The sequence below is a fragment of the Cryptotermes secundus genome, unplaced genomic scaffold (genome assembly GCF_002891405.2).
Source record: "Cryptotermes secundus unplaced genomic scaffold, Csec_1.0 scaffold33, whole genome shotgun sequence".
Taxonomy (NCBI): Eukaryota; Metazoa; Arthropoda; class Insecta; order Blattodea; family Kalotermitidae; genus Cryptotermes; species Cryptotermes secundus.
This window is the reverse complement of record NW_019727088.1, coordinates 587381-605405: the sequence shown is the minus strand read 5'-3', so window position 1 is coordinate 605405 and position 18025 is coordinate 587381. Positions and strand designations below refer to the sequence as shown.

The following is an 18025-nucleotide window of genomic DNA, read 5'->3' as shown; positions in this document are numbered from 1 at the left end:
AGCCAAACCACTGTTCCCCACCCTGAGCCAGTTTAATCTGATTCATGGGACCACAACTGGTTTCTGTACTACAGTATTTATTTAATATAACCCTAACCACATATATTATTTTTCCAGTAAGTAACCATTTTCTACTATGTAACCAGTTTCTTAGAGCAGAGTCTTTCTTGAGAAGCTGATACTTGCTCAGCCAGCTAAAAAGGCAACCCAACGGAACTGAACACTGTACAGCGATGTAACGTAATCTTAACCATTTTATTAATAGCTGATGGTAATTTACCCATAAATCCCTTCATTACCTTGTCCACTAATCATGGCAACAGTTAGAATCAAAATGCTTTGGGTCTTATATCAAATTTAATTCACTTGCTTTGCAACAATGACTACAATGGTTCCCCGAAAAGTCTAAAACTTCTTAATGTTAATACCTCCTTCTTCTGCGACACAATGTTACTGAACAGCTGTCTGTCGATGACAGCATTGTTACGCTGCTGTTCCATGGTGAGACCAAAGAGAACCTTATGCTCGATAGAGCATGGCTCATACGCAGGATCTATTTGGAGCACACAGTAACCACCACCCTTTTTCTTCGTGAGCAGCTGCAAAGCTTCTGGCATGTAACCTGGTGCAATGATGCCATCTGACACCTCACGGGAGATGATGCGGGCAGTGGCAGTATCACAGGGATCAGAGAGGGCTATGAAATCTCCAAATGAGGACATTCTATCTGCTCCACGTGCACGAGCATATGCCACAGCAAGAGGAGTTAGATGCTCCAGCAGATCATCCACCATACATACCTTGGCCTGAAACAATGCATACATTCTACCATCTTTGTATTCTCTGCTTGCTGCTAGCAGATAAATGTCTGCTATTATGACCTTCATCAGTTCACTGACCTCTGCTGTCACAGGAAATTGAAGGAGTCCATTTCTGAGGCTAGAGCACTCATAAGGCATGGGGGGAGGGGGAGGCTATGAGAAGAGAAAGGCGACAAGTGATATCCTGTTTCTAAATTTCTTCCATTCTTTCATCTTATTTGTTTCTGTGTGTCTATAATACTTCCTGTATGTGTTTTCTTTCATAAATGCATATTTAGAGGGTAATCATGACTGTGATCAGTGTACAGTCTGTGCTTAATGAACAGTTAGTATATTAGCTGTATATTACTAAAACCATTCTGGAATCTGGTGCACACTAACTGGATACACTTTATGCGAAAGGTACTACGCCATGCATCTGTGACATAAAATTGATGTTTTTCTGACTTGGTACATCAGTTCACTGCTTCCAAACCCGATTTGAATCATGCGACTGCATATCATATCAGTACAGATTCCATCACCTCACTGCAATGACTGATGTTTACAGATGATCATGCAACATTTGCTTACCAAAAAACGGTGGAGTAATTAGTACTCTTGCTTTATATCTTGGAGCTCTCATGTTAACAAATATGCCCCAAAAGAAGTGTTCTGTGGTTTTCTTTAGTCACTCCATGCAAATTCTGAAATAATACTTTCAAATTGGCCATGATTCCTTCCTCCGATACTCTTTGCAAAATATCATTCACTGATCACTGTATCATGCTACACAATAAATGGAGTTGATAAATAAATAAACAAATAATAAACGAATTAACATCATTCTGTTAAGAGTCATATTGCTACTATAAAAACACATTCAAAGAGAAGACAAAAAATTTAACAGCCAATTATTTTCATAGGTCTGATAATTCCAGGGTCACCATGCTTTCTTATTTATTTGTTTATTTATTCTTCGTTTATTTTATGGCAATGAATTTCCTTGATTATACATCAAATGACGAGACTTCCCAATTATGAAGCAAGAAGGATAACCATTCAACTGCAATGTTCAAACACCTAAACAATATATTTTCCACATTGCACCATCCTACAGAAAATTCAGTCATGGATGATATAAATACAAAATATGGGACAGAGTAGTTTTTCAGCAATACATCCCAAAAAGCAAAACAGCCTTGTAATAATACTGCTCAACATTTGTGGGAGCAGGTGAAATCTGCCATCGGTTTATCTACGGAAATATGTAAATGCTACTACTGCTCTCTTACACATGCAACACTGCTCCAATTGTATTTCTTTACTTCAAGTCTTTCTAGATCCAAAGACTTCATGCAAAAACCCATAAAAGTGAAAAATGGGGACACTAAATGTAAGGTGATTGAAGAAAAGACAAGAGCTCTTTGTTGAAATAAAACCTGACAGTTTGTATGGAGAAAAAAAAAGTGTGACATAGGGGAACTGAAGCCAATGAGATTGGCACCATTTGGCAAGAGGGAAATCTGGCTATCCTACATACCTGAACTTGCAGGTGTCATGTCAGGCAGCTGCGAAGTGGGCCATCAGGGACTTGGTAAACTTATGCCAACAAGGCTATTAGAAATTGTGCCTGGACAAAACCATGAGCATAGTTTCCTTATGGAACCCTCTGCCAAATGAATCAGGGAATTATTACAGCTAAACAGGAACAACTTGATCCAAGTCACACGACTACTTACAGAGCACTGTCACTGAAAAGGACACTTATTCAAACTGGGGCTAACAAATACACCGTGTTCAAACGCAGGCTGACTGAACACTGATTTTGCCATTGGCAACTTCCTGCGAAAGCAATGGTTACTTGCTGAGAAAAATGCTGCTGTGTGGCTGGTACAGGTAGCATACATTGTTTACATCTTTCATTAATTATTAATGAAATATAGTAATTAATATTGTACTCACAATCATAGAAGATATTGAATATCTTCTGCTGTGAGACATGCCTGAATTCTTTTAAACAGATTTTGGGAAACTTGTTGCAATTCACATTGCTGAATGTTGAGAATTGCTACATGAATATTCTGTTTTAGAGCCTCCAGGTCAGGTGGATTGTTGGCATACACAACATTTTTTAGTTTTCCCCACAAATAAAAATCACAGGGGTTTAGATCTGGGGATATAGGAGGCCATAAACTCTTGCTAATAATTCTATCATTCCCATTTGATTCCCCAAACACACCGCGTAATGCTCGGATAGTTTCCTTAGCTGTGTGTGGAGTTGCGCTATCTTGCGTAAAATAACCAAATCTATAGTCTGCAGGTGCTAAATTAGCGAAAAATGGATTGAGTATTTCATTGATGTATTGTTGAGCATCAAGAGTTCCTTCATAAAATATCAGTCCAATGATATGGTTTGTGCTAATTGCGCACAATAGGCCTATCTTTTGGCTGTAATGGGGAAGTTCAATTAGGGCATGAATATTTTCACTACTCCAATATCTGTTGTTTGGTGAGTTAACATATCCCATTCTGTGGGATTCTAGTGGGATTTGTGGTGGACAAAGTGGTGCTGGAGCAGGTTTTCTCCGAGTATTTTGGTTTCCCTTGCTAATCTTCATTCCACCAACTGCTCCACAATCACCCTCACCTATCATCTGGGGCTGGTACAATAGGCCAGAAGTGGCAGCAGTACAAGGGACTTAGTCCCACCCCACTAGCAATAAAAAAATAATAAAAAATAACATATTATTATTATTATTATTGGAGGGGGTGGGTTTCCCCATGCACCGCAACTAATAGTCTACTGTATGTCCCCCTTTGATATTCTACCAGTCGCCATACCCTGCAGGTACTGGTGCTCATNGAGTTCCTTCATAAAATATCAGTCCAATGATATGGTTTGTGCTAATTGCGCACAATAGGCCTATCTTTTGGCTGTAATGGGGAAGTTCAATTAGGGCATGAATATTTTCACTACTCCAATATCTGTTGTTTGGTGAGTTAACATATCCCATTCTGTGGGATTCAAGTGGGATTTGTGGTGGACAAAGTGGTGCTGGAGCAGGTTTTCTCCGAGTATTTTGGTTTCCCTTGCTAATCTTCATTCCACCAACTGCTCCACAATCACCCTCACCTATCATCTGGGGCTGGTACAATAGGCCAGAAGTGGCAGCAGTACAAGGGACTTAGTCCCACCCCACTAGCAATAAAAAAATAATAAAAAATAACATATTATTATTATTATTATTGGAGGGGGTGGGTTTCCCCATGCACCGCAACTAATAGTCTACTGTATGTCCCCCTTTGATATTCTACCAGTCGCCATACCCTGCAGGTACTGGTGCTCATTATCAGCCCCGTTCAGCCAGCGAGGCTGGCAGTGGTACCCGATAACTTCCCCATCTACCGGAGGCAAAAATAACATATCCCAGGAGATTAAAATTAGCCGTATCTGTGAAAATTTCAGCTTAGGATCAAGAAGTCTGTCCTGCACATGACTGATAAACCAATTACAAAACCTCACTCTTTTTTCGTAATCCATAGGTTTAATTTCAGGAACAATGGTATTATACAGATGAATGTGCAACAGTTTAGTTGCTGTCCATTCACTGCCTACAGAAACACCACTTTGTTGTGCTAATTGCCACAAAGAATTTCAAGGAAAATTTTCTAATTGATGACAGATGTCATCAGGTTTTCCTCAGTCATAGCACAATTTCTTTTTAATGGCTTTCTGTCATGCAAACTGTATCTCCAGATGGACATGTGTCAGGGAATTTACTGCAAAATTTTCTCCTGTACGATTTGTACAAGTTTTCTTTTCTAGATAGCAATCATAAACGAAAACTCTTTGCTCTAAATTGTATCTCGCACAAGCCATAAAGACAAAGAACAGAGCACAACAGAAAGAAGCTTCTACAACACATGATGGTGTAACAATGACTAACTCACTGATCAGGTGATCACTGAACCTTCAGTTTGCCATGGGATACCACAGTGACTGCCAATAAGATGTTCTGAGAAGCTCCCCGGACATCTAATAAGCCCGCACAATGAACAGTCGGTAGTTATAACCGATTGTGATTAAGAGAGACTGTAAATGAACGTGTTAATAAATCCAATCATCCAATTGAGAATCCATTATTATTAGTCACGGAGCCATAACCCTGTGACAATAGGTACCAAAATTTCTGAGGAATTTGTTGCCTTATCTTCATTCTCCTACACTCAAGAGGGAAACAGCAGGTTCCTCCAAAACAGTGGTAACAATCTACCAAACTACACAGTGCTCAAATCGCTTAAGTCAATGGCAAGAGAACTTGCCTGTTCAGGACTGAGAGAGATAGCTACAGCTGCCCCTGCAGGGCTCACATGCTTGAACGACGTTGCTGCTGGTAGGTTCAGTGCAGCTCTTAGCTCCTTCACAAGCTGCCATCCGTTCAGGGCATCACACAAGTTGATGAACCCAGGAGAGCCATTCACAACTGAAAATGTTTACATAACATAAAAATAACCCCTTGTGATCAAGTGTTAACGGATGATGGAAGGTGCACGTGTGAAATTAAATCTAGGATTGTCATGGCGAAAGCTGCATTTAGCAAGAAGAAGAATCTTTTTACCAGCAAATTGGACTTAAATTTGAGAAAGAAACTAGTGAAATGCTACATTTGGAGCATCGCTTTGTATGGGGCTGAAACTTGGACACTTACGGCAGTAGATCAGAAACACCCGGAAAGCTTCGAAATGTGGTGTTGGAGAAGGATGGAGAAGATCAGTTGGACCGATTATGTGAGAAATGAAGAAGTGTTAGTTAGAGCAGAGAGCAGAGGAATATCCTACACGAAATAAGAAAATGGAAGGCTAATTTGATTGGTCATATCTTACGTGGTAACTGCCTTCTAAAAGAAGTTACTGAAGGGAAGATAGAGGGGCGGATAGAAGTGACCAGAAGACGAGGAAGAAGACATAAGAAGATGCTGAATGACCTTGAGGACAGAAGAGGATATTTTCATTTGAAGGAGAAAGCTCTAGATTGCATCACGTGGAGGAACTATTCTGGAAGAGACTGTGGACCTGTCGTCTTGACAGATTATAGATGAATGAATGTGATCAAGAATTTTGAGATGGGTGGGGCATACAGCATGCACTTGAACAATGAGAAATGCATACAAAATTTTAGTTGCAAAATATGAAGAAAACAAACAGGAAAGGATGAGAACTAGGATGTGAAATGTATTCAGAGGATGTACAGGACGGGGTCCTGTGGCAGGTTCTTTATCTACATGATAATGAACATTTGGGTTCCATAAACGGCAGAGAATTTCTCAACTAGGTTAGCCACTATTAGCTGCTTCTCATGAAGGACTCTGCTCCACGGAGCTACACAGCGAATCTTCAGTTCCTTCCTCTAAATGGCACATTGCATGGGTAGGCAACCATCTGTAACTCTGTTATCACACTGCTGTTGTGACAGCCTTGACATTCCGAATTTGTTTAGATCAATTTCTTTCCTACATTATCAAATACTGGTGTAATGCCTTCTGCAAGAGTTGTTGAGGAGCTTTTGGGAATACAAAAAGTACTGTGCATGAAAATTTGACCAAGTATTTGGCCAAATGGTAGGTCTGTGCGGTTTGTACTGCAAGTGCTGTCAGGTGATGAAAAACATGTCAGAGTGGAAAACTGCAAAGACATGTTACAGTTGGCCAAAAGTTTTACAAATTCGATTGTTACTGGTGACGAGACATGGTGTTTTCAATATGAGCCTCTCACAAAGCGGCAGAGAGCAGCGTGGTTGAGCCCAAAGAAGCCGAAACCAAAGAAAGTGCACATGCAAAAGAGTCGAGTAAAGACACTGCTAACCGTTTTCTTCGATTCCAAAGGAATCATTCACAAGGAATTTCTTCCAGGTCAAACAGTGAATTCTGATTATCTCGAGTCCTCAATCGTTTGTGGGCGAGAATTCTTTGAATTCGACCTGAATATCGAGAACAAGGTTCCTGGTCGCTCCTCCACGACAATGCCCCACCCCACAATTCGAAGATCGTGCGCGATTTTTTGCCCAGAAAAGGGATCACAGTCCTTGACCATCCTCCGTATTCACCAGATTTGGCAGATTTCTGGTTGTTCCCAAAGGTTAAGTTGGTGATGAAAGGAGACCATCACGACACCATCCAGGACATCGAAAGGGAATGTACCGCAGTTTTAAATGCGATTCCACAAAAGGAGTACAGTGACTGTTTTTGAAAACTTTTCAATCAATTCCAGCTATGTATTGATTCAGAAGGTGACTATTTTCAATAAAAAGAGTGAGATTTTGAAAATAATTCACATCTTTTATTTTTAATGAACACAGTCTTAACAGAACCTGGACACACTGTGTATGTTAAAAAAGTTTATATAAATACTGCCCAAACTATGCCACTCCAAAAAGACAACAATAAACTGTATCATTGACAGCTGTCTGACACTAAAATTTCTGTGTGCTTCACTGATACAAACATCATGGACACCCAAACAACTCATGCTATGGAATCATAGAGAATGATGTCTGTAATGAGAATGTTCCTGCCATCTGTTCAAAATCTGAATGTGGTACAGGGAAACCCCCATTTAAGGTTTCTTTTGGGACTAGCTGCTTTGAAGATAAACTGATTAAAGTCTCAAATGGAGGTAATTTAACAATGAGCTGACTAACTTGGGATCAATGAAATTAAATGTTTAATGATGTAAAACCTAAAACTGTGTTACATTAAATAGGGGTTTCACTGTATTAACATTTTATTGTAATCTATGTGGCCATTAGTGGAAATGAGATCAGGCTCCTCCAATGGGGGGGACTAAGGTGAGCAGGGTGGTAGACTTATTAAATATCTTACAGCGATGTGAAACAGACATCCACATAACCAATAAGGCCTATAGGTCAAGGTAACTGATAGCTTTTTGTTAAGTATACAAATCAGGGTAAAGACAATGAAGTTAAATTCAGACATCTATGCTCTATAAGCTTTAATTTCTCTTGAGGATATTATGATAGTTTTGTAAATCAGACAACAAGGAAGAAACATAGGCTTGTAGTTACAAAGTTGGCACAAAAACTTACCTTTAAGAGGAAGTTCAGAATGGGTTGTGAAGATCTGAGCTTGTTTTTGGTGTGGGTTCATGCCATAGCGAAGAGTTAGTTGTGACACCCCAGCACTGTACTGCTTACGGAAATAATCTGATATTGCCTGGTCATAATCAGAAGTGTGAGTGAATGCCTTAAGAGCGAGGAGCTGCCTACAATGTTGGAAACAAAATTTGTATTAAAATGGTACCAACCAGTACATACCACTATCAGCAGACTTCTTAACAGCTGTCAGCTATTTTTGGAAATATCTAAGCCATCTTGTTCCCATTCATCAGTGTTTGCAAGAACAATACCCATTAAATGTTTTACTTTACCATGTTCATCTTTAGGTTTACCACCATTTAGTGTTACATTTCAATAAGCTCAATGTCAAATTACCTCCATTTAAGATTGTCTTTATAATAGAATGCTTCCAAAAAAAATCTAAAACAGGTGTCAGCAGAAAGAACCAGATGTTTAATGGAGACTGTTACTCTCTACATTCATAAAGTTTGGCCTTTTTCAGACGTGAGGACAAGGCATGTGGAACATAAATGCACTGGTTCCAGCCTGTGTTCAACCCAAGACCTCTACCAGAAAAGTGCTGCACCCCATACAACAGCTAGATCTCCCTGTATATTTACTACTCTGTTCTACACAGACAATTTCTTGTGACAAGTTTCCTCCTTAATATCTTCATTTGATTGACATTTACAGTTCTAACTTCATAACAGAAGGAGAACGAATATGCAAATATCTGTATTTTATCCAACCACTTCGTAGGTAGAAGTCCTTACTAAATGAGGCCAGCTTGACATCAACCATACAGAGTGATCATTTTTAAAATGAGAACCTAAGGTTAGGAATGTTTCACCAAAACGACCCTACCCCTGTTCACATTCCTAATACAGGTTTCTAGTGTAAAAAATATAAGGAACATTTTGCCAAAATGGCATTCGTCCTCTATTACATGAGACCATTAACATTCCTAACAATACATTGTCCTTTAAAAAAAATTGTCCCTACAACCACGCCTTCTTATTGTGATAGCAAAGATCAAAACAGAGAACTGACATCCTACACATTATAATAATTACTGTGGGCAATGTCTCTTGAGCATGGGTAAATATTTTATGTAGAACAAGATCTCACCTTGTAGCCAAGGTGGTATCCCTATCAGGTGAGGTCTGCAGTTCCTTTGCAACCAGGTCATAGTCTGAGGGGTCACAAAGCACTGTGACTCGGGCATGGTTCTTAGCTGCAGCTCTCAGCAATGTCACTCCACCTGCACAGACCAGACACTGGTTAAAAGTTTAATGCTTCTGTCAGGAATATGCACTCTATCATTATCATCATCAGTAATCTGTCAGACNTTCCTTTGCAACCAGGTCATAGTCTGAGGGGTCACAAAGCACTGTGACTCGGGCATGGTTCTTAGCTGCAGCTCTCAGCAATGTCACTCCACCTGCACAGACCAGACACTGGTTAAAAGTTTAATGCTTCTGTCAGGAATATGCACTCTATATACTACACAGAAATAACATATACATTTATTTACACACACATAATACACTTTGCAGCGACGCAGCCTATTGGGTTTACACTACAAGACCACGTTCTACCGAATTAGTTTCAAAAGTACAGGGATTACAGCAAGACACTGAGGTGGAACACAAAATGAGCTGTCTTATAGTGGGCTCAAGTACATTCATTGTTAATCGTTACACTTCAAAATTTCTGGTGTCATCATCATGTAACAAATATTTGATACGAACTCTGTTTCAGAGATACCAGCTGATACTGTCAATTTTCAAACTTAATGTACATAAACAATTGCTGTTTTTTAACTATTAGAGCCATACCACGGTTCAGGTGGTTAGTTGCCACCTTCCATTTGTAGTGGCCTGGGTTCAATCCCAGGCCAGGTCATGTGGGTTTTGTTCTGAACAAAGTAGCACTGAGATATGTTTACTCTGAATACATCAATTTCCCCTGCAAATTTTCATCCCACCATATTCATATTCATTAATCATCATATCATTGATACTACATAGTCTAAATATTGACAACATTATTAAATAACAAACTAAAAAAACTATCAAATAAGTTTTCACTGTGCCAACGGATCTGGCAAGAATCTGTGGAATATACTGTCCTTCAAATACTTCTGCCTATATGATAAGTGTAGAAGGAACAATAATTAATAATTATTCACCTTATTATATTGTGATGTGCATAGCTAGGCAACGGAATGACGAACACCTTCCCGCTGAAGCACATGACAACAATACGCAAGCATCGCCAGGCAATGCCTCCATAAACTCATTATAACATGCAACAGTGGAAGTTGTGTTTTCAGTGGACAAATGTTACAGCTTGTTGCTAGGCAGCAGTCAGCGCACCAATGAGCTGGCTGGACAGCAGTCACGTGGGAAACCCAATAGAGATTTTTAAACAATATAGGCTGTTTTTTCTGTGAATGATCAATGCCAAAGGTTTATAGGGGACAACAAAGTTCATTTGCAATTAGTCAGAGCTGAGAAGCTGCGAGTCAGGGAGAGGAAGTCGTCCTGGAAAGGAGCTGTGAGGATTCAGCTGTAAAGTGTTAATGGAAATGGAAGACTTTATGTGCTATAGTTAGAGTAATCTTGATAGTGTTATAATTAATTGTAGTTATAACTTGTAAATATCCAATAAATCAATTTGCCAACTCAAACCCCATCTGCGATTCACTAATACAAGTGACTATTACATTTATGTTGTAAACAAAGCCAAACCAAAGACAGAATGTTATTATATGAGAATTCTGAAAGCTTTAATTTCTCTTTTGACATCCTGAGATATAAGTTCTGAGGTATTAAGAGCAGTGGTTGTTCAAACTGTGGTCTCCTGGGTTATGACACTGTGTAGTCCTGCAGATGGATACCAGTGTTTTGGAGGCAGCATGTTCCAGGAAAGCAATGATATCCATCTACTAAGAACATATGGTGTCACAGCTCAGAAAATTACTATTTCAATACTGAGATGTTTTGCCTGTGATGAGTGGCAGACATCACACAGAGTGAATATAACAGCCAAGAACTGCTACCTCATGCCCTATTCAGAAGGACTTCAAGTTGGAAGATACCTGTGATTCACAAACCACAAATTCCATTCACCTTCTTCACCACTATCAACACTCCTCTTGTGGGCCCAGCCAGACAAGTGGCTGTATTAGCTATGGTACTGAAGAAGACACTTGATTCAAACCTCATGAAAACAACAGCTTGCATGGAATCATGTGGTATTCTCTGTAAGCTGGAGATAGGCGCTGGTTCAAGCTGTCATACCAAATTATGTTTGGAACTACAGTGTTACAGGATCCAGGATAGATCAGTTGGTATAGTAACAGGTTACAGGCTGGATGACTGACGTTTGTTTCCTAGCAAAGAAAGAGATTTTTCTCTTCTCCACAATATCCAGACCAGCTCTGCAGCCCATCCGCCCTCCTATCCAATGGGTACCAGGGGTTCTTTGCCCAGGAGTACAGCAGTATTAGTGCGAAGCTGACCACTCACCTCCAAGTAGTACTGAGGTCAAGAAAGGTGGAGCTATACCTTTACTCCCCCATACATCTTCATGGTGTAGGGTTTAATTTATAAGAGCAGGAAAAACTTTACCTTTTATTATAAGGTTATTTTCAAAATTACTGCTCGGTAGGCCATGTGCATGAGACATAAAACTAAACTCGGTCCTAAAATTTATCAGAGCCTTGCTATATAGTGACATATCCATAATGGAAGCACTAAAGCAGTTCCTTTAGTAGAAAGCTAAGCATTTTGGTATATCTATCTGTGAAACTCAATAGATGTGTAACATTATGAAATGTGGACAGTCAGACATGATTAATGGTACTGTGGTGAACAACAGGCTTACCCACTCTTCTATCCAATGGAAACTGGAGGCTATTTCATCTTAGTTGAAAGTGTCTAGACCATGAACTTGACCACTAACCTCTACCAGCAATAAGAAACTCTATTTCTCCAAACTTCTTATATACCTTAAATAACCGATGTTCAGGAACAAGTACAATTTTTAATTCTGAACCCAAAATCCCATCCTAAATATGATCATGGCTTTAACAGAGGGGCCTTGAAGTCTTGAATTTAAAACTACTGTTTATTCACTATGACCACAAATAAATTCATGTTGTCAGAATGCAGAGTAACAAGTACACCCTAGTCCCTAAGAAGGGATTGAATTGTTTACAAATGTTAATGTGTCATTTATATAAGTATATACTAGCCTTCTGAACACAGCAATTTGTTGAAGTTCCATTTTATTATGTAAATAATATGGCTAGACACCTCCACTAATGGTACAACATAGGACATTTCCCACTAGGTGCCCTAAAATACATCAGAGGAATAAATATTCTGAATGGAAGTTAAAGGTTAAAGGATGACCTCCACAATTAATGTTTACACACCAATGTCAATGTTCTCCACAGCTTCAGCAACGGTAACATCCGGTTTGGCAACCGTGTCTACAAATGGGTACAAATTGCACACAACTATTCGGATCATACTGTAGCTCATCTTGGCCAGGTCCTTCTCATCATTTTCAGTGAGCCGAGCCAGAATGCCTGCAACACAACATCCCATAGGTGATGATGAAAAATAGCAACCATTTTTTGTTTGTACAGTTTCATCTCCTGCTGCCTGATCAGCGTTTATTACAAAAGAACAAATATCCTTCATGAACTTAAATTATTCGTGAGAAAAATGAGAGTCAATAATCTCCCAGTTATCCAGTATTCAAGCATCTGGAATTCTCAGCCAACTATCATAAAAATTCAGAGAAAATTTACGATATTTTATTAAGTTATTTATATTTATATTTAAAAAACAAGCAGTAGTTGTCCCAGCTGCCACTAACAGCACTGCTCGTTGTCCTCCCTCACACATATGCCATTGCAGTACAGGCTTGTTCAAGTTATAGTGTATGTATTCAAAACCTTTCACCCATCTACCTCCTATATCATCTCAAAAGTCATCCATGCAAATACCTATTATTATTATTATTATTATTATTATTATTATTATTATTATTGGAGGGGGTGAGTTTCCCTATGCACCGTGACTAATTGTACGTCCCCCTTTGATATTCTACCAGTTGCCATACCCTACTGGTACTGGTGAATGCTATCAGCCCCGTTCAGTCAACAAGGTCGGCCCTCGGTACCCGATGCTTCCCCCATCTACCAGAGGCACTGGAAACTACTTGGGCGGGAAACTTGCCTAATTTTGCTCAGAGGTCTCCTAGAGACATGAGGATCTTTTACGTGAGGTAAATCTACGACATGGGACCCATGGCTTAAAGTCCCTCCCGGAGGACTTGTTCCCTGAATTTTTCCGCCCTTAAAAATTCCACGACCTCCGCCGGGTTTGAACCCGCGTACCTTGAGTCATGAGGTGGGAATGTTACCCCTAGACTACAGAGGCCGCTTTTGCAAATACATAAGTGAAAACACGTTTTGATTTTGTACTGGGATTCCTAAGAGTTTTCATCATACAATCAGCAAATTCACATAACTGGCACACTGGTAATCCCATATATGCCAGATAAGGGCGTGTTCACTGTACTACGATGACAAAAAACAAATTTTTAACAAAGTAAATGAAGTCCCACCACTGGATCATATCCTGAGCCTCTTTAATCCAGTTCACAAAACCACAACCCATTCCTCTAAAATCCATTTTAATATTGTCTGCTCTCTATGTCTGGGCATTCTCAGTGATCACTTAAATTTCAATGAACCCGGCCTCTCTACATCAATGTTAATTTCTGTCATCTACAATTTTCAATTTAGAATGCAAATCCATCACTTCTGGAGACCTACTGAATGAAGAGTTCAATTTACTTTTCTTTAATGTCCTCACACACACCCTGAAACCTGGAATTAAATCTGGCATTATATATGCCAATACTTCAAAGAACAAATTGGGCATCAACATGTTTTGGTTTGATTAAATAATCAACCAGAAGTAAACAAGGTGTAAAACTACAAAAATATTTATGAAAACTTCTATTGTTTTCATTTCAGAACTTGTAACTTCATCCCAAAGCAAAATAATATACTAAGCAGATTTATACTAACCACCATTCTACAATGGAGCAGTGTCAGTACCACAATCTGCACAGAGTCCCGATTTCTGTTTCTCCACCTTACACCCCAATTACTCAATTCCGCTCTCACATTATTCTTTGGAAACACATGCAACAGATGAAACTGCACCTACCACATTGTAACGTAACTCTGCTGGTTTTGTTTCTTATTTTAGCAAGTTCAATTATGCAGCATTCTAATAAATATGACAAACCACCGGATAAATTATTTATTTTAAAAGTTTAACAACTCTAAATACTGAATTATGTACAGAATATTTTCTTCAATACAGTCTAACACTCAACCGGGATAGGAAGTTGATGTGATGTGGTTATGCAAATACAGACCTACACATCTACTTTCCCATACATCTCCAAGACATGGTGCTTAACTCAGTAAGCACAGGGATAACTTTGCCTTTTATAGTGTATGTATTGTTTTCAGTTCATTCCTTCTCCTCTACTTCATTACCTCTCATCAGTCTGCCAAGATTTTGTTTTCTATGTATGACTGCCTTGAAAACTGAATCACTAATAAAAATATATAAAGCTCAATCACATTCTGTGCTATAAACTCAATGTAAAACAAATGGGAGACAACTGAAGTAATAAGAGTAAATAACTATACAGTCACTGTTATGAGAATTAGGATCCTCTACATTTAATGAATTTAACCATTTTAAAATCAACATTTTTGGCCTATCTGTTGTGAAGATATCAGATGAGAAACAGAAGACATATTTCACTAGCTACATTATGCTCTTATTACAGACAAATTGTCAAGAGCCAACTATGACAGCTAATTCTTTATTGGAATCCATCGTAACACAACAACATAACAGTCAAGATTAAAATTACCTTAGCTACATGCTTCGGCTTTTAAAGCCATCGTCAGGCAAAACACACGATTACTATATTCAAACACTATTGAACTGCAATTTCATTGTGATAGTAAAGCTGGATACTTGATAACTATTACATTATAAAATACATAGTATAAAAATACAATGAATTATAAACTTATTATAAAACGAAAGTTATGGTGTAAAATATGGTTAAAAATTCTTCATGTGATATTGCATATCATGAAGTCAGTTGTTGCAATCTTGTTATATTCCCGTGGACATAATATGTATTCCCAACAGAGCGGACAAAATACATTGTAAGATGGGGCAATGACCAAACAATTAATGTCAAATAATACTACATCTATACCACAGGCCTCCAAGCAGTTTACTGTATGTCTACAAGTCTAGAATACACCTGTGGGATTGTTGATGTTCTAAAAGACAACCACGTAAAACTGTAACAATTGTATGAATTCAATGTACAGAATAGCTACAAAGCTATATGGAATGTCGATGTTCAAAAGTTGGCTGGCCCTGAAAAGGGCAGTTTGTTCCACCATGAGTGTGCTGGCACAATTTGCTCCTTTGTAGTAGACCAAGTCTTTATGGCCATTCAGCTGGTTTGTCCAGCCGGTGATTTGGTGCTGCGTGTGCTGGTGGGAACAGCTGGCTATGGTGTGGGTGATGACTGAGCCGTTGTCTCAGCTCGGTTGCTGGAGAGCTGCGGCAGCTACTTTAGCTGTCTGGTAGCAAAGCATGGTTGCTGGAGAGTTTCGGCAGCTAGGTTAGCTGTCTGGTAGCAGAGTGCAGTTGCTGGAGAGTTGCAGCAGCTGTCTTTGGCGCAGTTAAGAGATGATGACTCTGATGACTGAATGTGATCATTGACTATGGCTAGTTTTGGGCTCTGCCTTTTATACCATGCTTGCTGGGCAGAGCTACAGTTGCAGTTGCGATTGTGAGTGCTGATTAGCTAGCACACACGATGATGTAAATGTGGGCTGGACAGCGAGTGCTGGCGGCAATGTGATACTGACTAGGAGTTCAGTGCTGTCTGTTAGACCGGCGAAAGCGCGTGTTAGTATATGGGATGTTCCCATATACCATTATGTCAGCGGGAATATAACAAGATTGCAACAACTGAACTTCATGATATACAGTATCGCATGAAGAATTTTTAACCATGTTCTACTCTATAACTTTTGTTTTATAATACATTTATAATTCATTGTATTTTTATACCATGTATTTTATAATGTAACAGTTATCAAGTATCCAGCTTTACTATCACAATGAAACTGCAGTTCAATGGTGTGTGAATATAGTAATCACGTGTTTTTCCTGATGATGGCTTTAAAAGCCAAAACATGTAGCTAAGGTAATTTTAACCTTGATCTTTATGTTGTGTTACGACGGACTCCAATAAAGAATTGTATATAATAACACAACAAGATGCATGAAATGAAAATTATTAAATGAATCTTTATGAGTATCTGATTGTAACTATGTAATATGCAAAATAAGAAAATAAACACAACAGGTCTAAATATAAGTAACAAGTATTCAGACCTTCACATGGAGCAACAGTACATACTGTCCAACTATAATCAAACTTACATTTGATTGCTAACTTATAATACAGATTTGAAATACTGAATTAAGCAGATGGGAGGCAGTGGTGTTAACAGGTACTTATACAAAATTGCAAAATATTAATAAGACAACATACTTAATCTGAGAATTGTCAGTTTCTTAGAAATTACATTCTCATGAGCTCTCCAGCCCAGTCCTGTATTTGAAAGCGTTCACCTGCATGTACAGCCGGGTGCAATGTCTTGACTCTTCCTCCAAGCAATTCTGGAGCTCCTGTGACTTCAGCAACATCTTTCACAGCAAGTTTTGCATCCCTGAGGACCTTGGCAGTTCCACCAGATGCCACCAAAGTAAGGCCAAGTGTATGGAGCTTCTCAGCAAAAGGCAACAGACCTGCCTTATCTGACACACTCAGCAATGCTACAAAAGGATTTAGATCCTCAACAGAATTCAGTGTTCAAAGTGTTAAATATAACTCAAACATCCACATAAAAACATTCCATCTATTGTTTGTTTGTTGCTTAATTCGGTTATTTTATGATACAGTATCAGCTACCAAGGCTATCTTGGTCTATCAGATCTATCTGTGATCTGCATTATCTGCAAAATAGTCTGACACAATTCCAAAAAGGAATATGTTACATGGGGGTAAAGATCTTTAATCATTTGCCACCAAAAATCAAATCTATGTCTAATGACTTGAAAAATTTTAAATTTCAGTTGACAGCATTTTTATTGCAAAACTCTTTTTATACAGGTGATGAATTCTTTAGTAACAAATTTGCCTAGAAATAAGGATAATAACATAAACAATTTTAATATTGCATAATTTTATGTATAGTGATGTATGAATTTAACACATGTTTTTTTAATCTATTTTAATGATTATAAACTGTACATATATATTTATATTTGTACTGTACTATATTAACTATGTGACTGGTTCTATATCTATGTATATGGATTTATGGAATATACAATAAACGAATGAATGAAAGGCACTGGAAGAAATTACACAAGCCTGTGGCAAATGAAGAATGTGGAGGGACTCAGTAGGAAGCCATGCTGTATTACCCTGGCATTCAAATTGTATACCTCCAAAATGCAAACCAGACCATTACTGCTATGCCACCCTCCTAGATATATGTTATGTCAGATCTGTCTGTGTACTTCAGTATTATATCAGGTATCAATTGGTGGAGCAAGCAGCAAATGAAACATAGGCCAGACCAAATAAAGTATTTAAAGCCAGTCCATGTGATTTCTTAAGCAATACAATGCTATTACACTCTCTTCTGTATTAAAGTTTGGATGCAGTGCCATATACAGTACAGAAAAACCTACTTATAACAGAAATTTGAAGGAATGAGAATTAGCATAGTTAAAACAACTCCATGCATTTGGACGTATCCATAAATTTAATTCAAAACCATGAACAAAACAGAACCTCTGAACATGTTGTGCATTTGTCATGTCTATGTCTGTACATGCTAAAGAATGGTCACATACAGTGAGGTAATTTGAGAGCT

At 38.6% G+C, this 18025-nt stretch overlaps 1 protein-coding gene across 3 annotated transcripts in view; it reads right to left on the bottom strand.

Moving 5' to 3' along the window:
- LOC111864291 (bifunctional purine biosynthesis protein PURH) overlaps window positions 1-18025 on the bottom strand; it is a 37602-nt gene that overhangs the window by 16515 nt on the left and 3062 nt on the right. For all 3 annotated transcript variants that reach the window (XR_004513002.1, XM_023851429.2, XM_033751357.1), the window contains exons 2-8: window positions 16713-16916; window positions 12380-12535; window positions 9297-9376; window positions 9064-9116; window positions 7906-8081; window positions 5127-5287; window positions 429-806 (exon numbers count right to left, since the gene is read on the bottom strand). Coding sequence is in view for 2 of the 3 variants with exons in the window: in XM_023851429.2 (XP_023707197.1) it covers window positions 429-806; window positions 5127-5287; window positions 7906-8081; window positions 9064-9116; window positions 9297-9376; window positions 12380-12535; window positions 16713-16916 (1208 nt within the window). In the remaining variant the exon portion in view is untranslated. The remainder of the gene's footprint in view (window positions 1-428; window positions 807-5126; window positions 5288-7905; window positions 8082-9063; window positions 9117-9296; window positions 9377-12379; window positions 12536-16712; window positions 16917-18025) is intronic.